The sequence below is a fragment of the Callithrix jacchus genome, chromosome 12 (assembly GCF_049354715.1).
Source record: "Callithrix jacchus isolate 240 chromosome 12, calJac240_pri, whole genome shotgun sequence".
NCBI classification, from domain to species: domain Eukaryota; kingdom Metazoa; phylum Chordata; class Mammalia; order Primates; family Cebidae; genus Callithrix; species Callithrix jacchus.
In genome coordinates this window covers 23000757-23021863 of record NC_133513.1, presented here as the reverse complement: position 1 = coordinate 23021863, position 21107 = coordinate 23000757, and the positions used below count along the sequence as shown (strand labels likewise).

The 21107-nt window shown below is 42.4% G+C and overlaps 1 protein-coding gene and 1 long non-coding RNA gene across 3 annotated transcripts in view; both read left to right on the top strand.

Moving 5' to 3' along the window:
* CDR2 (cerebellar degeneration related protein 2) overlaps positions 1–21107 on the top strand; it is a 124631-nt gene that overhangs the window by 42213 nt on the left and 61311 nt on the right. For both annotated transcript variants that reach the window (XM_078344882.1, XM_078344881.1), the window contains one exon: positions 1330–1435. In XM_078344882.1, the coding sequence (XP_078201008.1) occupies positions 1414–1435 (22 nt within the window). In that variant the 5' untranslated portion in view covers positions 1330–1413. The remainder of the gene's footprint in view (positions 1–1329; positions 1436–21107) is intronic.
* On the top strand, positions 6640–18985 carry LOC128929246 (uncharacterized). The gene is made up of 3 exons (XR_008475371.2): positions 6640–6735; positions 9174–9239; positions 18857–18985. It is a non-coding gene; the product is annotated as an uncharacterized LOC128929246 (long non-coding RNA).

The following is a 21107-nucleotide window of genomic DNA, read 5'->3' as shown; positions in this document are numbered from 1 at the left end:
GTAAGACCAGTCTTAAAAAAAAATAAAGAAGATAAAAGCCATAGCTGGGAATGTCCTTGGTGCTCTGAACTGGATGACATTTGTTAGACGTGGGCATCCCTCCCACCCACTGCTCCTCAAGATCACCTACCCTTGTCCAATAACTGATGGTTACCTACCCATGCGTGGCTCTTCTGCTGCTACTTCTGTGGCTTTGAGATAACCACAGAGGCCAGAGTCAAAGGCTGGGCCAGTTCCCACATACTGATAATGCTGTCAAAATGTGTTTACATTTCTACTCCACCTCAATTATCTATGGAAAACCTCATTTAAGAGGCATATGGTGTTTTGTCTGCCCGAATTTCTTTCTGTAAGAAATACCCATTCCCCTTTTCTCTAGTAAACCTGCCTCAGTCCTTAAGAGTTGATGGAGCTGGACTGCCCCACTTCTACCCCCAAGGTCAGGTACATGCCCAGATCTGGTCAGATCTGGTCATGACTCCACATGTCAGGGTTCAATTACTGCCTCAGCAATGAGCATTTGACACATACAGTGCCCATTAGCATCCACCTGGGGACTTTTTCTGTGCTACTGCAACAAAAGTGCATGTTTCTTCACCATCTTGGGCTGTTAGCCCCATGTGAACATAGAAGTATCTTGCTGCTATGTGATGAAAAGCTGATACCCAACACAGAGGGTAAGTCAGAGAAACAAGTTCATGACATAATTTGAGATCTGAATCTGCGTAACTTTTCATTTACAGGTGCTGAAAAATTTCTTTTTTTTTTTTTTTTTTAATTTTAGACAGAGTCTTGCTCTGTTGCCCAGGCTGGAGTGCAGTGAGCTGGAGCCATCTAATCTCACTGCAACCTTTACTTGCTAAGTTCAAGTGCTTCTCCTGCCTCAGCCTCCCTAGTAGCTGGGACTACAGGCACCTGCCACCACGCCCAGCTAATTTTTTGTTATTTATAATAGAGGCAGGGTTTCACCATGTCGGCCAGGCTGGTTTAGAACTCCTGACCTCAGGTGATCCACCCACCTCGGTCTCCCAAAGTACTGGGATTACAAGCATGAACCACCGTGCCAGTCCAAATTTCTTTTTTGTTTAAGCTAGCCTGTGTTTAATTTCTGCCACTTGCAGCCAAAGTGGTTTGAATGATGCACCTTTCCAATTGTCACCTGTGCTCAAATTACCATAAACTGCCTACCTCTGACCACTCTAGGGAAAGGATTCAGTGATTTCTAATTGACCACAACCAGTGAAGACACAGGAGGTTTGAAACAGCTGAGCCCAGATTTTGAGAATGACAAGCAAGGTCACAATTGTACTTTTGAACTTGATGTTGCAGGTGTTCACAAGCATGACGCCTCTCCTGGACTTTGTTTGCTGACTGGAACAACGAGACAGACGAGATGACAGAACTAGGCCAACAATGGGTGCAAGGTGCCAAAAAGGTAATAGAAACCCAAGTTCCACTTTGAAGCAGCATAAATCAGGCATGTCTCAAACATTAAAAAGGAAGTGGCCTGATCAAGACCTTTAAACAGGTAAAAAGCCACGAAGCCATGGCCATGAGCCACAAGTCACAGAATTACTACAATATGTGCTCAGAGACCCAGGGTTTCATGAAAAGCCCCATCTCTGCCTGGCAGCAGCACCTCTGTGCTTTTTGTCCCAGCATTTGGTTAGCAGCAGGACCCCATTATCCTTCAGTGTTCTGTAGTTGTAACAGATTCCAGCTTCAGAAATATATATGTTTTAAAAAATGGATTCCAGCTGCCAGGGGTTCTCTCTGGGAGATTTTTCTATCTCTGAGATGGAATTGTCTTTTTCTCCCTTTTTTCATGGTGAGAGGGGCATGAAGTACACCTCTGATAATCTGCAGAGGCAAAGCCTTGCATGAGCATACTGACAATCCCGCAGAGAGAAAGCCTTAGGCTGGAAGTTCAAGGGCAGCTAGGAGAATGAACATTTTGATGAATAAAGCAATTTGATAACTACCATGTTGTGGTCTAAGACCCAACACTGACAGGCTTGCATGGTGACTACGGAGGTTGCAACTATTTTAATGGCTTCATCCACTTTAAAAGTACTGGTGATCTTTCTACTACTGCATTGAATCACTTGGTGTTTCTTGGAAGAGTTCCTTGGTCTTTTTGCTAAAATGTAATTCCAAGCTAGGAGAGATGCTGTGATTTCAGAGAATTTATTTTCCTCTGTAACATTATCTATTTTCCTCTGGGGTATCAATGAACCTACTGACTGCTTCGGGAATTATGTCTTTAGGATGTCTTCACCTCTTATTTCCTTAACATTTTTAAATGAATCTGTGATAGAAAAATGAACCTGAAGCCTTGCTTATGCTTTGATTCATTCAACAAATATTTATTCAAACTTGCTGATTTAGGGGCCTGGGATACAGAGTAAAATCAACAATGATCCTTGCCTTTAACAAAGTTTACATTCTGTTGGAGGCAAAGAGATAATAAATATACTTAATATCATCTTTTGTAATAATAACCATTATACCTCTGCTTGTGAAAAAAATTGCATTCAATTTTTGCTCACAATCTTTCTTTATATTTTTTTGAGACAGGATCTCACTCTGTCATCTAGGCTGGAGTGCAGTGGCACAATTATACTTCACAGTAATCTCTGCCTTTGGGGCTCAAATGATCCTCCTGCATCAGCCTGCCAAGTAGCTGGGACTACAGGTGCATGCCACAACGCCCAGCTAATTGTATTTTTTGTAGAGACAGGATTTTGCCAGGTTGCCCAGGCTGGTCTTGAACTCCTGGGCTCAAGTGATCTGCCTGCCTTGGCCTCCCAAAGTGTTGGGATTACAGGTGTGAGCCACCATGCCCAACTAATCTTCAGGGTTTTTTCTTCCTTTCCTTCCTTCCTTTCCTTCCTCTCTCTCTCTCTTTTCTTTTCTTTCTTTTTTTTTTTTTTTTTTTTTTGACAGTCTTGCTCTGCTGCCCAGGCTGGAGTGCAGTGGCATGATCTTGACTCACTGCAATCTCTGCCTCCTGGGTTCAAGCAATTCTCTTACCTCAGGCTCCTGAGTAGTTGGGACTATAGATGCCCACCACCACAACCAGCTACTTTTTTTTTTTTGGTATTTTTAGTAAAGATGGGGTCTTGCTATATTTCCCAGGCTGGTCTCAAACTCCTGGACTCAAGTGATCTGCCTTCCTCAGCCTTCCAAGGTGCTGGGATTACAGGCATGAGGAACTGCACCAGCCTAATCTTCTATTTTCAAAAGAAAAAAAAATCCACCCACAGGTAACAGAATTCTAAAATATTACTATCTGGAGCCCTTTACTTCATTTTCCTAAGAAATGAAGAGAGAGAGAGAGGGAGAAGAGAAAGAAAAAGAAAGAAAAGAAGAAAGAAAGAGAGAAAGGAAGGAAGGATGGAAGGAAGGAAAGAAGAAAAGAAGGAAGGAAGAAGAAAGGAAGGAAGGAGGGAAGGAAGGAGGGAGGGAAGGAAGGAAAGGAAGGAGGGAAGGAGGGAAGGAAGGAACCTCTGCAGAGAAAAGAGGAGCTCAGAATGTGAAATCTCAGTAAGGTAGATGCATCTGTATAGTTTATTTTTCTTTTTTTCTTTTCTTTTCTTCTTTCTTTTTTTTTTTTTTTTTGAGACAGATTCTGGCTCTGTCATCAGGCCGGAACGCAGTGTCACGATCTCAGCTCACTGGAATCTCCACCTCCAGGTTCAAGCAATTATCCTGCCTCAGCCTCCCGAGTAGCTGGTACTACTGGCACACGCCACCATGCCCAGCTAATTTTTGTGTTTTTAGTAGAGACAGGGTTTCACCATGTTGGCCCTGGCTGGTCTCGAACTCCTGACCTCGTAATCCGCCTTCCTTGGCCTCCCAAAGTGCTGGGATTACAGGTGTGAGCCGCTACACCCAGCCTGTGTCTGTATATTTTCTTTTGAATTAGGGTTAAGAAAACTTGAGTTCATATAAACTGTTTGCTACTTCAAGAATAGAGAGGGAATTTCTCCTTTCTAGGGTCAGCCTAACATAACCCTTTTAAGAAGAATGGTGTGAGATGCACTGAAGGCTTACTACTTGCCTAGCCCTATGTCTTACCTTGGGCTGCCATAACAAAATATCATAGCACAGGTTGGGTAGCTTTTTATTTTTTTAAGAGGGCCTTGCTCTGTCACCCAGGCTGGAGTGCAGAAGAGCCATCATAGCTCAGTGTAGCCTCAATCTCCCAGGCTCAAGCAATCCTTCCATCTCAGCCTCCCAAGCAGCTGGGACTATAGGCACACAGCACTAAGCCCAGCTAATGTTTTTGAGAGAGAGAGAGAGAGAGAGAGAGAGAGAGAGAGAGAGAGGGAGGGAGGGAGGGAGGGAGGGAGGGAGGAGAGAGAGAGAGAGAGAGAGAGAGAGAGAGAGAGAGAGAGAGAGAGCTCTCTGGAGTCTCTTCTTATGAGGACACTAATCCCATCATGCAGGCCCACCCTCATCACCTCGAATAAACCTAATCACCTCCAAAGGCCTCATCTCAAAATAGCATCTCATTAGGGTTTAGGGCTTCAACATATGAATTTTGGGGAGTCACAATTTAATCCATAGCACCCTGTTGGAACGTTTCACTCACTGCTACCAATTTCACAACACCCCTCAAGAAGACACCGGGGCTTAGACAGGTTAATTAAATCGCCCAAAGTTACACAGCTCGTGAGTTTGGAGCTAAGCTGAGGTTTTTACTTAGATATGAACTAAAAATCTCTTCAAGATAAAATGGTGGCCAGATATGGTGGCTCATGCCTGTAATCCCAGCACTTTGGGAGACCAAGTTGGGCATATCACTTGTGGTCAGGAGTTCAAGACCAGCCTGGCCAACATGGTGAAACCCTGTCTCTACTAAAAGAAAAAAAAATAATTAGCCGGGCCTTGAGGTTCAAATATGTAGTCACAGCTACTTGAGAGGCTGAGGCAAGAGAATTACTTGAACCTGGGAAGTGGAGGCTGCAGTCTGAGATCACAGCACTGTACTCCATCCTGGGTGAAAGAGCAAGACTCTGCCTCAAAAATAAAATAAAGAAAATAAAAGAAAAATAAAATGGTGCTTCTAATACAAACTTCTCAGAAGGAAAACACTCAGTTTCTAAGAAGATGATCATATGCTTTTCATGGAAATGTTTAGACACTCTCAGCTGGAAGGGATCGCCTTTGACAAACCCCATCAAGTACCTAATAGTTCAAGACCAGCCTGGGCAACTGTGAGACCTTGTTTCTACAAAAAATGTTTCCTAGGCTAGTATAGAACTCCTGGGCTCAAGCTATCCTCCTACCTCAGCCTCTCAAACTGCTGGAATTATAGGCATGAGCCATACTTTTGGGTCAAATATTCTTAATAATTTAGGGTGCTACAAGTACTCATGTTCATTACAGTTAGCAACTGGACTTAATTTAAAGAACCTTGTCAAAGACTAAGCGATTATCTCAATGCTCACTTCAGCAACCCCAACAAATGTGTATGCTTTTATATATACGATTTTTTGGAGTTGTAATTTGTGCACATGTTTTTTAATACTGTCTTATAAAATACATAGTGCTGGCTGGGTGAGGTGGCTCACACCTGTAAACCCAACACTTTGGGAGGCCGAGGTGGGCAGATCACTTGAGGTTAGGAGTTCAAAACCAGCCTGGCCAACAGGGTGAAACCCCATCTCTACTAAAATATAAAAATTAGATGGGTGTAGTGGTGCGTTCCTGTAATCTCAGCTGCTCAGGAGGCTGAGGTAGAAGAATCATTTGAATCCGGGTGGCAGATGTTGCAGTAAGCCAAGATTGTGCCACTGCACTTTAGCCTGGGCAACAGAGTAAGACTCCATATCAAAAATAAAATTGAAAAAAACCATAGTGCTGAAAGGGATAAGTCATATCTCACCAAAGTAATAAAATTTGACAGTCAGAATACATGGAATGTTCTAACTGCTGGTTATTTCTAGCCCTTCTAGTTGACCTGACAGTAGTCTACATGAGCAATTCAGAAGAGGGTTTTTCTTTCTTTCTTTCTTTTTCTTTCTTTCCTTTCAAGGCTCTATGCTTCAGTGGCTTTTTTTTTTTTCCCTTTCCTTTCAAGGCTCTATGCTTCAGTAGCTTTATAGGTCAATAATATGTAAAAACAGTAATAAAAAATTACAACGGGACATGGTGGTTCAAGCCTATAACCCCAACACTTTGGTTCAAGCAAGGAGAGAGTAATTGGTTTCAGACCAGGCTGGGCAACATAGTTATACCTTGTCTCTACAAATAAAAATAATAATTAGCTGGAAATGGCGGCATGTGCCTATAGTAGCAGCTACTCAGTAGGCTGGGAGGAGAGGATTGCCTGATCCCAGGAAGTCATGGCTGCAGTGAGCAGTGGTCCTGACATTGCACTCTAGCCTCCCCCGATCCTCTTCCTTCCTTTTCTCTCCCCCATACAAGAACACAGCTTCCTGTCTACAAGCCAGGAAGACAGCCCTGATTAGGTGATTAAGCTTAGTTGAGGTGATGAGGATGGGTCTGCATGATGGGATTAGTATCCTCATAGAAGAGACTCCAGAGAGCTCTCTTTCCCTCTCCCTTCCCACTCCTTCTCCATCTCCCTCCCTTTCCCCCATCCTCTTTCCTCCTTTTCTCTCTTAAACAAGAATATAGCTTCCTGTCTACAAGCCAGGAAGACAGCCCACACCAGAACCCAACCATGCTGGCACCCTGATCTCACACTTCCTGGCTTTCACAACTGTGAGTAATAAATGTTGTTTAAGTCACCTAGGCCGAGTCTGGGGACTTACACTATAATCCCAGCAGTTTGAAAGGCTGAGGTGGGAGGAGGCTGAAGCTCAGAGTAAAAGACCAGCCTGGGCAATGGTGAGAACTTTTTTCTACAAAAAAATGTTTTTTAAAAATTAGCTGGGCTTGGTGGAGTGTGCCTATAGTCCCAACTGCTTGGGAGGCTGAGATGGAAGGATTGCTTGAGCCTGGAAGATTGAGGCTACAGTGAGCTATGATGGCTCTTCTGCACTCCAGCCTGGGTGATAGAGCAAGGCCCTCTTAAAAAAAAAAAAAAAAAAAAAAAAAAAAAGAATAAGAAACTTATACTGGAGCATTTCAGAGCTACAGCAGAATCAAGAGTATGATACAGAATTGATACTTTTAAAGAACAAAGTCCACCAGCCCCAAGTATAATACATAAGATTAGCTCATTCCTTCCTATATTACCTAATCTTTAACATTGCACCAATTTAGCCCTAATATGAACAGAGGTCATTAAACAAGCAGGAGCCAGCTCTTTCCTGAGAATATCCAGGCTGTTGCTTTTTTTTTTTTTTTTTAGGAAGGCACTTGTTTTCAAAAAGCAGTTTTAAAATTAGTTTTAAGGGCCAGGCAGAGTGCCTCATGCCTGTAATCCCAGCACTTTGGGAGGTTAAGGCGGGCAGATGACTTGAGCCTAGGAGTTAGAGACCAGCCTGGGCAACATGGTGAGGTCCTGTCTCTACAAAAAATACAAAAATAATCTGGGCATGGTGGTACATACCTGTAATCCCAGCTACTTGGGAGGCTAAGACAGGAGAATCTCTTGAATCCAGGAGGTGGAGGTTGCAGTGAGCCAAGATCGTGCCACTGCACTCCAGCCTGGGCGACAGAGTGAGATTCTGTCTCAAAAAAAAAAAAAAAATTAGCCAGGAATGGTGCTGTGCACCTGTATCCTAGCTCCTTGGGAGACTGAGGTGGGAGGATTGCTTGAGCCCAGGAGTTTGAGACTGCAGTGAGCTAATGATCATTCCATTGCATTCCAGCCTGGGCAATACAGCAAGTCTCTTTTTTTAAAAAAAAAAAACTTTGGAAGGCCGAGGCAAGCAGATCACAAGGTCAGGAGATCTAGATCATCCTGGCCAACATGGTGAAACCCTGTCTCTACTGAAAAAATACAAAAATTAGCTGGGCGTGGTGGTGCATGCCTGTAATTGCAGCTACTCGAGAGGCTGAGGCAGGAGAATCACTTGAACCTGGGAGGCGGAGGTTGCAGTGAGCCGAGATCACGCCATTGCACTCCAGCCTGGCGACAGAGTGAGACTCTGTCCCTCCCCCCAAAAAAAAGGTATTAGGACTCCAGCACTAATACTGGTAGGCATTCATAAATGTTTGCGGAAGAAAGAATGCAAGCATGCTTAGTGGGCCCAGTGAAAAGTATAGCCCTTTTCCTTTAATATACTAGAACTTCATTGTCATTGTTTATTTTTTGTGCAAAATGTGCTTGAATTTTTTTTTTTTTTTTTTTTTTTTTTGAGACAGGGTCTCACTGTCACCCAGGCTGGAGCACAGTGGCACAATCTTGGCTCACTGCAACCTCTGCTTCCTGGGCTCAAGTGATTCTCCAGACTCAGCCTCACAAGTAGCTGGGACTACAGGTGTGTGCTACTGCACCTGGTTAATTTTTGTATTTTTGTAGAGACGGGGGGTCTCACCATGTTGCCTAGGCTGGTGTCAAACTCCTGGGCTCAAGTAATCTGCCCACCTAGGCCTCCCAAAGTGCTGGGATTACAGGCGTGAGCCACTGGGCCCAGCCACAGATTTTTAATAGGAGTTGCATATATAAAGCAATTAAGACAACCCATTTCTAACTTTACTACATGAAGTACCTTATCCCAGATAATTAGAAGAGATTATATATTGGTTTTCTTGCCCAACTAGTTATCCCAGTTATAGATCTCCACTAACAACAAACTTAACCATTACATTCACTGGCTGCTGGATAGTATATCTTTGGGTCACAATTAAATAAGTAGATCGATAAAATGTAGCAAAATAATCTTCCCTGGAGAACCAACATTTCTCTAACTGTATCAAGGAATCATAGACTATCTTTTGAAAATGTCAGTGGGAAGAATCATACCCCTGAGCTATACAGTTCTGAGCACGTTAACAGTAAAATAATAATTGGATATTAGAAAACGTATTCATAAGTATGAAATTTGTTTCAAATAGATATTTTTGCTAAATACTTCTTTTTTTGAGACAAGATCTCAATGTGTTGTCCAGGCTGGAGTGCAGTGGTGCAATCACAGTTCACTGCAGTCTTGACCTCCTGGGCTCAAGTGATTCTCTTGCCTCAGCCTCTTGATTAGCTGGGACTACAGGTGTGCACCACCACATGTGGCTAATTTGTGTATTTTTTGTAGAGACAGGGTCTTACCATGTTGCCCAGACTGGCCTTGAACTCCTGGACTCAAGAGAGCCAACCTCAGGTGAGAGCCACCACGCCCAGTCACATTTTTGCTAAATTCTTTACACTGGCGAATCTCAAAGAATTCTCTTATCACCAAACCATATCCTGCTAAGTGTACAATTAACCTGTGAACTTCAGTCAGACATTTTCAGTCAGGCATTAGTTATGTGAGGCCACCAAATGCCAAGTGTTAAATTGTTACTCAAAGATAAATGACACTTGAGTGTGCTGAGTTTATACCTCTAAAAATGCTTATAATACCATAAGACTTGTGTGCCAATGTGTCTGGCTGCCAACGTATCTATAGCTGAGCCCACAAGAATTAGTCTCTAGAGCCTCTGTTTCCAAGGAAGTCAATCTCTAGATTCCCATATTGGCTGCACAATGGAATAAGCCAGGGGCTATGAAAAATACTGATGCCTGTTGAAGCTTGGTGGAGCTGGGGGTGGAGTATAGGGCAGTGATGATCAGAAATAAATAGAAGTGGAAGTCCTTAGTGTTATTGGTGGCAACATTGAAATGAGGGTTGTTTATTGTATAATGAAGTATTTTTCATATGAAGTCATTCCACTGTATTTATTCTTATTTTAACCATACAACTAAGTAATAAAGGAAATGAAATATTGTTCTATATTTTTAAAAACTACTTATACCTGGATCTCACCCCCCAGAGATTCTGATTTAACTGATCTAGGGTGTGGTCTGGGCATCAGGACTTTTTCAAGCTCCAAGTGATTCTAATGTGCAGCAAAGTTATGAACTATTGCTTTAGGGCCTTTGTGTTCTTCGAGAATACAAAGAAAATTCAGAGGGATAGGTTAAAAACACTCACTGTTCCTCCGTTGCTCTGACATCTATCAGCAAATAAGCTATAACAGGAGATACAGGGCTTTGGGTGTTTTCTACTCCAGATTCTTTTCCTGTCCTCTTTTAGTCACCAGGGTTTTAAGAATTTTTATTTATTTATTTACTTACTTGAGATAGTGTCTTGCTCTGTTGCCCAGGCTGGAGTGCAGTGGCACGATCTCAGCTCACTGCAACTTCTGCCTCCTGAGTTCAAGTGATTCTCTTGCCTCAGACCTCCAAGTAGCTGGATTACAGGTGCACACCACCTCACCTGGCTAATTTTTGTATTTTTAGTATAGACAGGTTCCACCATGTTAGCCAGGCTGGTCTCAAACTCCTGACCTCAGGTAATCCGCCCACCGCAGCCTCCCAAAGTTCCAGGATTATAGGTGTGAGCCACCGAGCCCAGCCTAATGATTGATTGACTGATTGATTGCAAGACAGGGTCTCACTCTGTTGCCCACGGTGGAGTGCAGTGGTGAGATCATAGCTCACTGCAGCCTCAAACTCCTAGGCTCAGGTGATACTCCTACCTCAGCCTCCTGAGTAGCTGGGACTAGGGATATGTGCCCCCACTCCCAGCTAATTAAAAAAAAACCTGTAGAGTTACGGTCTTGCTTTGTTGGTCTCAAACTCCTGGCCTCAAATAATCCTCCTGCTTTGGCCTTCTAAATTGCTGGGATTACAGATGAGAACCACCACACTTGACTGTCACCAGGGTTTTCTAGTACAATAATTGCTTGAGGCTTTTTCTGCTACTTAGACTTAAAGCAATGTTCCCAGTTCAGGTGAAAAATGGTCACCTCGAAGATGGAAAAGCTGAGTCTGAGAAAGAGTAGTAGCTTTATATTCTACAGAAGAAATGCTGTCCAGGACAGTCGACATTCACTTCCTTGATTCAGATACTCATTTCTTAACCACAATTACCCAATTTGAGCCATGCCTCTATAATCAAGTATCAAGGTCTGCAGTTCTAACTCCTAAATCTCCCATTTCAGTTTCCTTTTGCCTTCTGTGTTCCACTGCTTAGGGATGGGATTACATGTGTGAGCCACCACACTGGCCCTGTGCACAGTATTAACCAGTAGAACCAGCATTCCTCATATAAAAGCACATTGTTAGCCTTCCAACTGTTCTTTGCAATCCAGCTAACATCCCTTCAAAACACACTACAGGGTAATCTTTTACTTATTTATTTTTTGAGACAGGGTCTGGCTCTGTCTTCCAGGCTGGAGTGCAGTGGCATGATCTCAGCTCACTGCAACCTCCACCTCCCAGGTTCAAGCAATTATCCTGCCTTGGCCTCCCAAGTAGCTAGGAGTACAGGTGCATGCCACCACACCAGGCTAGTGTTTTTTTGTTTGTTTGTGGAGATGAGTTTTTGCCATGTTGCCCAGGCTGGTCTTGAACTCCTGAGCTTGAGCAATCTGCCTACCTCGGCCTCCCAAAGTGCTGAGATTATAGGCATAAGCCATCATGCCTAGCCTGGGGTTATCCTTTATAAGGCAAATCTGATATTACTACTTCTTGGTTTAATAATTCTAATGCTCCATTCCTTTAAGGATCAAGTGTATACTTCTCAAGCTCTACTACTAAACCATCAGCCATTCCTCCAAGCATGTCTCTGACCTCATGGCTCTCTGTGCTTGCACAGACTACCTGCTACTATGAATTTTCAAAATCATTTCTTTGCTCCTTAGTCTGAATTGTACACTAAGCCAGTGGGCACTCCCTCAACAGCCCACACTCACTTCTGTAATAGCACCTAACACCCAGCATTAGGATTCTCACTATAATTGACTGTGAGCTTATGCAGAGTGGGGGCTGCATCTTTGCCTCTTTCCTTTGAGTTTCACACAAAACCTGGTACATATTAGGTGTTAATATTTGTTGAATGAATGCTATATCATTTTACATGTCTATGCTTTGTACATGCTGTTACTGTTCACTGGGTACATCTAATCTCCATGCACAGTGTTTTTGTTTGTTTGGTTTTTGGTTTTTTTTTTTTGAGACAAGATCCTGCTCTGTCACCCAGGCTGGAGTCCAGGAGCCTCCAGCTCCTGGGCTCAAGCAATCCTCCCACCTCAGCCTACCAAGTAGCTAGGATTACAGCTGTGCTGTAATCCTAAAATTTGCCAGCACACATGGCAAATTTTTTAATTTGTTGTAGAGATGGGATCTTGCTATGTTCCACAGGCTGGTCTCAAACTCTTGGCCTCAAGGGATCCTCCTGCTTCAGCCTCCTAAAGCACTGGGATTACAGGCATCAGCAATGGCACCTGGCCCCATGCACAGTATTTATGCCTCCATTGAAACCTGGCTGAAGCATTTTTTTTCTCTGTGAAGCATTGCTGGACTTGGTTCCCAAGACAGTGATGATCATGGCCACCTTTTAGCCACCATTATATTTTATATATACTTCTAATCAGAGTATCTACCATTTAGTGCTGCAAAAATCTCTCCTCATGTGTCTCCTTTACTAGACTATAGACAGCTAGTGGCAGCAACCTATTTTATTTATCTTCATATTCTGAGCACTTATTATATAGTAGGCAACTCATAATTAAGTGTTCACTTTTCCATGTTGTAATTAAGCCTTCAGCGCTTCTTTTACACCATAAACAGATTGTTCTAAAACAAAATTCAGATCATTTTTTTTTTTTTTGAGATAGAATCTTGCTCTGTTGCCCAGGCTGGAGTGCAGTGGCACCATCTCAGCTCACTGCAACCTCTGCCTCTCAGGTTTAAGCGATTCTTGTACCTCAGCCTCCTGAGTACTGGGACTATAGGCACGCACCACCACGTCCAGTTAATTTTTGTATTTTTAGTAGATACGGAGTTTTGTCATGTTGGCCAGGCTAGTCTTGAACTCCTGGGCTCAAGCAATCCACCCGCCTCAGCCTTTCAAAGTGCTGGGTTACAGGCATGAGCCACTATGCCTGACCCAGATGGTGTTTGTCTCATGCATTAAAATTTTCAGGGATTTCACTTTACCTAGAGTGGCCTTTCTCAAAGTATAGCATCTGGACCCCTGCTGGCACACATGATTATTTTCACATGATACGTAATAGTTCTTTTTATTTTTTATTTTTTGAGATGGAGTTTCACTGTTGTTACCCAGGCTGGAGTGCAATGGCCCAGTCTCAGCTCACTGCAACCTCCACCTCCTGGGTTCAAGCGATTCTCGTGCTTCAGTCTCCCAAGTAGCTGGGACTACAGGCGTTCACCACCATGCCTGGCTAATTTTTGTATTGTTAGTAGAGCTGGAGTTTCCCCATGTTGGTCAGGCTGGTCTAGAACTCCTAACCTCAGGTGATCATGCCTTGGCCTCCCAAAGTGCTGAAATTATAGGAGTGAGCCACTGCACCCAGCCAGTTTTTTTAATTTTAATGGTTATTTTAATTGTGTTAGAAAAATTGAAATCTACCAAATGAATTATTTTATGGATGCTTTTGCTTATGGCAGTTAAGATTTCTTTTAAGTTAGTAATTTAAAATAAATTTAAAGAAAAATATTGAGTAAATATTAGTACATACTCATATAACAAAAGTCAAAACTCCGTCATATTTGTGAAACCCTAATGTATAGGATTAAAATCTTACACATCTTCTAAATCCAGTGTACAGATCCTTCACATCAACCCTGATTGCCTTTTCAACTTCACCCCCTCTTACTGCCATTGAATGTGCTGTAAGTCATGCCAGTAATCAACAGATTCCATGTGACTTCCCCTGACTCCTTTCAGTCTATTCATTACACAATAGCCCAATGCCCAAGAGATGCTGTTAAGAAGTATGTCAAAGCCGGGCACAGTGGCTCACGCCTTAATCTCAGCATTTTGGGAGGCTGAGGCAGGCAATACACCAGAGGTCAGGAATTTGAGACCAGCCTAGGCAACATGGCAAAACCTCGTGTCTACTAAAAATACAAAAATTAGCTGGATACGGTGGCACACACCTGTAATCCCAGCTACTCGGGAGGCTGAGGTAGGAGAATTGCTTGAACCCAGGAGGCGGAGGTTGCAGTGAGTTGAGATCGCCCACTGTACTCCAGCCTGCCTGGGTGACAGAAGGAGGCTCCGTCTCAAAAAAAAAAAAAAAAAAAAAAGTCAAATCAGGTCACTACTCTGCTCAAAACTATCCAATAACCATGGTTTTATTTCTAGGAGATGCACGGTTAACTATCAGGAGTGACATACCACTAGATCTGGAATTTAACTTAAAATGGTTCAGAGAAGGCGGGATGCTATGGTTCACACCTGTAATGCCAGCACTTTGGAAGGCTAAGGAGGAAGGGCCGCTTGAGCCCAGGAGTTTGAAACCAGCCTGGGCAATCTAGTGAGACCCTGTCTCTACAAAAATTTTTTTAAATTAGCCAGGCACAGTGCTAGTACCTACAGTCTCAGCTACTAGGGAGGCTAAGCCAGAAGGATCCTTGAAGCACAGAGTTCAGTGAGCTATTATTGCACCACCATACTCAGCATGGGCGACAGTGCAAGACCTGTCTCAAAACAACAATATATATATGTAAATATATATATTTATGTACAAAAAATATATATACAAATATATATTTATGTATAAAATATATATGTATACATATATAAACATATATGTATACATATATATTTTATACATATATATTTGTGTGTGTGTGTATATGTGTGTGTGTGTGTATCTCAGGTGTGGTGGCTCACACCTGTAATTCCAGCACTTTGGGAGGCCAAAACAGGCAGATCACTTGAAGTCAGGAGTTCGAGATCAATCTGGCCAACATGGTGAAACCCTGTCTTTACTAAAAATACAAAAATTAGCCAGGCATGGTGGCAGGCGCCTGTATTCCAAGCTACTCGGGAAGCTGAGACACAAGAATAGCTTGAACCCAGGAGGTGGAGTTTGCAGTGAGATGAGATTGTGCCACTGCACTCCAGCCTGGGCCACAGAGTGACTCTGTCTCTAAAAAAAAAAAAAAATGAGAATGAGAAAGCACCTTATGTCATGACATGACACAGACTTCAACATATAAAGTGGCTGGGCACAGTGGCTCACACCTATAATCCCAAAATCTAGGGATACTGAGGTGGGAGGATCACTTGAGGCCAGGAGTTGGAGATCAGGCTGAGCAACACAGTAAGACCCCATCTCTAAAAAAAAATAAAATAAATTTGAGGCTGCAATGAGCTATGATTTTACCACTTCCCTCTTAGCCTGGGTGACAAAGCAGAATCCCATCTCTAAAAATAAAAATAAAAATAGAAAATAAGAATAAATAGTCCAGAGAACAGAACTCACATACACACAGAGATACAGATAAACCAAATATGGCAAAATGTCAGCAATTGATGAATCTAAGAAGTAGATGAATTTATTTTCTATGTATTTTTCTTTAAAGTTTTTTATATTTGGAAAATTTTATAATAAAAAGTTGTGAGGAAAAATAAGATGGTTTGATTTACAGAAGGATGGATAGATTAACATGATAAAATTAATATAGTAGGTTGTAAATAGTTGAATGTAGATTACTGTACAACTTTTAAAACTTTTGTGCTGGGCACGGTGGCTCACACCTGTAATCCCAGCACTTTGGGAGGCCAAGGTGAGCAGATCACCTAAGGTCTGGAGTTAGAGGCCAGCCTGACCAACATGGAGAAACCCCATCTGTACTAAAAATACAAAATTCGCTGGGCGTGGTGGTGCATGCCTTTAATCCCAGCTATTCACGGGGCTTAGGCAGGAGAATCACTTGAACCTGGAAAGTGGAGGTTGCAGTGAATCGAGATCGTGTCACTGCACTCCAGCCTGGGCAACAAGAGTGAAACTCTGTCTCAAAAAAAAAGAGAGGCAAAATTAGGGAGACAGTAAAACAGATCACTGGTTTCCTGAGGTAAGTGGGGAGGGAAGGATGAATAGGTAGAGCACAGAGGACATTTGGGTCAGTGAAACTATCTTTTATGATACTACAATCATGGATGCATGTCATTATACATTTGCCCAAACCCATAGAATGCACAATACCAAGAGTGAACCCTAATGTGAATTACAGACTTTGGGTTCTAATAATGTGTCAGTGTAGGTTCATCGATTGTAACAAAGGTACCACTCTGGTGGGGGATGTTGATGCTGGGAGAGGCTGTGCATGTGTGGGGATAGGTATACTTTTGGCACAACTTCTTTGTGAATTTAAAACTGCTTTGAAAAACAAAATCTACTAAATCAGTCAATTAATCCCTCACTATTTCACCATCTCCTTCACCTTATGGTGAACTCAAAGTAACAAACAGGGCCGCAAGGCCCTATGCAATCTGGCCTCCCTCCACATTCCTGCTGCCCTCCCTCTTGCTTACTCTGCTCCAGCCATGCTGGCCTCCTTGCCAGCTAGAATGCCAGGCATGCTGCCCCTCAGGGCCTTTGCACCTTCTGTGTTCTCTCCCAGGAACACTCTTCCCCAGGAGAGCTTCCCTGCTTCTCTGCCATCTTCCTTCAGGTCTTTAATCAAATGTTACCTTCTTTGTGAGGGCTTCCCCACCACTCTAATTAAACATGCAGCTTTGGGTGGGCACAGTGGCTCACGCTTGTAATCCTAGTGCTTTGGGAAGCCTAAGTGAAAGGATTAGTTGAGTCCAGGAGTTCAAGACCAGCCTGGGCAACACAGCAAAACCCCGCCTCTATTAAAAACTTTTAAAGATGGCCAGGCGTGGTGGCTCACACCTGTAATCCCAGCACTTTGGGTGGCCAAGCCGGGTGTATCACGAGGTTAGGAGTTCAAGACCAGCCTGGCCAACATGGTGAAACCCCATCTCTACTAAAAATACAAAAATTAGCCAGGTATAGTGGCAGGTGCCTGTAATCCCAGCTACTTGGGAGGCTGAGGCAGGAGAATCACTTGAACCTGGGGGGCAGAGGTTGCAGTGAGCCAAGATCATGCCATTGCACTCCAGCCTGGGCAATGAAGTGAGACTCCATCTCAGAAAAAAAAAAAAACTTAAAAAAATTAGCTGGGCATGGAGGCATGTGCCTGTAGTCCCAGCTACTTGGGAGGCTGAGGCAGGAGGATCACTTGAGCCTGGGAGTTTAAGGCTGCAGTGAACTATGATTGCACCACTGCACTCCAGCCTGGGTGACAGAATGAGAACCTGTCTCTAAATTAAAAAAAAAAAAATGCAGCTTCCCCCAACGCTTCCTATTTTCTTTTTTGCTTTATTTCCTACCAGAGGATTAATCACCATCTAACATACTATATATTTTACTTACTTCATTTTTGGTCTGCCTCCCTCCAAGTAGAATGTAAGCTCTATGAGGGTGGAGATTTTTGCCATTTTGTTTACTGCTACACCTCATTGCCATATCATAGAGCTCAGCACTTGATAGGCTCTCAATATTTATTGGATGAATAAATGAATAGCTTATTGCAAGTTTTCTCATGCTTCGAAATATTTGCTGTACTGTTTTTTTTTTTACTTGGAATCACATTCCTCCATGGTCAGGAGAAAAATCCCACTCAGCCTCCAAAACTCAGCTAAAGAAACCCTCTTCTGTGAAGTTCACTCTGACCCTAGGCAAACCAGATAGGAATCTCTTCTCTGAATTACATTATACTTCCGGTAGGTCCCTTATCACAGTATTTGTCATCTGTATGGCCCCTTAGAAGGTTCATATTCATCCTGTAGGACCTTTGTACCTGGATTATAATAGCAGGCACTCAAAAACATTTGTGAAATGAAATAATAAATGAATGAATAACTTAAAGTAATCAATATGTAGCTTAGTATGAAAGTGTGTAGTATGTACATAATTTAAAGAATTACTTAAAGATACTCTTATGAATTTGACACTAATACTTTTTATTATAGCTTACTCAAGATACAAGTTAGTGACTAATACTATCCAAAGGTCAAGATAATTGTTTAGCAATTAATGTAAAAGGTTATGTTTGCTTTCATGTTTCTTCCATGTTATTTCAGAAGGTTTTTTTTTTTTACTTTACCTGCTATTTGTCTTTTCATATTCATATTAGTTTAGCCTGGAGAGTATCATCATGGGTGCTAAAGACTAGGCAGGTTTGGTAAACAAAGCATTAATGCCAAAAACCACTGTGGGAAGGGGTGACCTGGAACAGACAAAAATAGCATGGGTCTATATCACATATGAATTACATATATGTGTATATTATATATACACACGTGTGTATATTACATATATACATATATATTACATATATATCTCCATATATACAATTTGTATCAAGGATCTCTTTGTGTATTAAGTCTTCCTTGATCCTAAGTAGACAATAAAAATAGTATAGTATTATAAAATATTAACCTTTTAGTTATAAAATATTATAAAACTAGAAAAACCTCACTCTTTAAAAAAATTTTTTTAATTTTTATTTAATTTTTTATTTTTTATTTTTTGAGACGGATTTTCACTCTTGTTACCCAGGCTGGGGTGCAGTGGTGCGATCTCAGCTCACTGCAACCTCCGCCTCCTGGGTTCAGGCAATTCTCTTGCCTCAGCCTCCTCAGTAGCTGGGATTACCCGCACGCACCACTGTGCCCAGCTAATTTTTTTGTATTTTTAGTAGAGATGGGGTTTCACCATGTTGACCAGGATGGTCTCGATCTCTTGACCTCGTGATCCACCCACCTCAGCTTCCCAAAGTGCTGGGATTACAGGTGTGAGCCACCGCGCCCGACCTGAACGTGCAGGTTTGTTATGTAGGTATATATGTGCCATGGTGGGAAAAACCTAAAACCTAACTCTTTTTCTTTTCTTTTTAATTGCATTTTAGGTTTTGGGATACATGTGAAGAACATGCAAGATAGTTGCATAGGTACACATGTGGCAGTGTGATTTGCTGCCTTCCTCCCCTTCACCTATATCTGGCATTTCTCCTCATGCTATCTCTCCCCGACTCCCCACCCCCCACTGTCCCTCCCCTATTTCCCCGCAACATACCCCAGTGTTTAGTGATCCCCTCCCTGTGTCCATGTGTTCTCATTGTTCAACACCCGCCTATGAGTGAGAACATGCAGTATTTCATTTTCTGTTCTTGTGTCAGTTTGCTGAGAATGATGTTCTCCAGGTTCATCCATGTCCCTACAAAGGACACGAACTCATCGTTTTTGATGGCTGCATAGTATTCCATGGTGTATATGTGCCACATTTTCCCTGTCCAGTCTATCATCGATGGGTATTTGGGTTGGTTCCAGGTCTTTGCTATTGTAAACAGTGCTGCAATGAACATTCATGTGCATGTGTCCTTATAGTAGAACGATTTATAATCCTTTGGATATATACCCAGTAATGGGATTGCTGGGTCAAATGGAATTTCTATTTCTAGGTCCTTAAGGAATTGCCACACTGTCTTCCACAGTGGTTGAACTAATTTACACTTCCACCAACAGTGTAAAAGTGTTCCTTTTTCTCCACATCCTCTCCAGCATCTGTTGTCTCCAGATTTTTTAATGATCACCATTCTAACTGGAGTGAGATGGTATCTCAATGTAGTTTTGATTTGCATTTCTCTAATGACCAGTGATGATAAGCATTTTTTCATATGTTTGTTGGCCTCATGTATGTCCTTTTTTGTAAAGTGTCTGTTCATATCCTTCACCCACTCTTGAGTGGGCTTGTTTTTTTCTTGTAAATCTGTTTGAGTTCTTTGTAAATTCTGGATATCAGCCCTTTGTCAGATGGGTCTTTTTTTTTTTTTTTGAGATGGAGTCTTGCTCTATTCCCTCAGCTGGAGTGCATTGGCGTGATCTCTGCTCACTGCAACCTCTGCTTCCTGGCTTCAAGTGATTCTCTTGTCTCAGCTCCCAGGTAGCTGGGATTACAGACATGTACCACCATACCCAGCTAATACTTGTATTTTTAGTAGAGATGGGGTTTCACCATGTTGACCAGGCTGGTCTCAAACCCCTGACCTCACGATCCGCCCACCTCAGTTTCCCTAAGTGCTGGGATTACAGGGGTGAGTCACCATGCCTGGCCTCTTTTTCTTTTTTTTAGAGACAGGTTCTTGCCATGTTGCCTACGTTGGTCTTGAACTGTTGGCCTCAAGCTGTCCTCCCAAAGTGGTCTCCCAAAAGTATTGAGATTATAGGCATGAGCCACTGTGCCTGGTCAGAACCTTTTTTTTTTTAGACAGGTTCTCACTCTGTCTCCCAGGCTGGAGTGCAGTAGCACAATCTTGGCTTGCTGCAGCCTTGAGTTCCTGGGTCCAAGTGATCCTCCCACTTCAGCCTCAGCTGGGACTGCTAGCATGTGCCACCATGCCTGGCTAATTTTTGTATTTTTTGTAGGGATGGGATCTCTCCATGTTTCCCAGTCTGGTCTTAATCTCCTGGATTCAAGCGATCCTCCCACCCTGGCCTCCCAAAGTGTTGGGATTATAGGTATAAGACACTGTACCCAGCAGAACCTCTTAGAGAAGACACAGCTCATCTGTTACAGGCCCATTAAGTGAGCACTATTTGTGTCCTGTACTGTGTTATGTGCTCTTATTATTTCATTTAAATCTCATGACTGTCCCATGAGTGAGATATTACCAGCTCTGTTTTAGTGATGGGAAAGCAGATTAACTCATCCATAGTCACACAGCTAGTAAATGGTAAAACTGGGATTTGTGCCTACATTTTTCTGCCCATGTTTTATTAAGGACTCCTTTAATGTATTCCTGATAAGAATCCTCCATATAATTTTTAAAATAATCATGTCATGTAAAATAAATCAAGTGCATTGACTGAATAAACTGAAATCTTCTCATATTTCAACTAATGATGGAAACCTTGCAGCTCAGGAGGAGGAAAAAGACAACAGGAAGGAGAAGAAAGAAGAAGAAAGAGAGGGAAAAAAATTAAAGACAAGGTCTGAGAATTAAAGGAAGTTTAATTTTATAGTAAGAGCTTGGGTTTGATCCTCTGTTCTTCAGTCTGCTGGTTATATTATCTTGGGAACATTAATTTCTGCAAAGTCTTAGTTTCATGAAAATGGAGATAACTTTGATTGTCTGACAGTATAATGGCTATCTCTCTCTC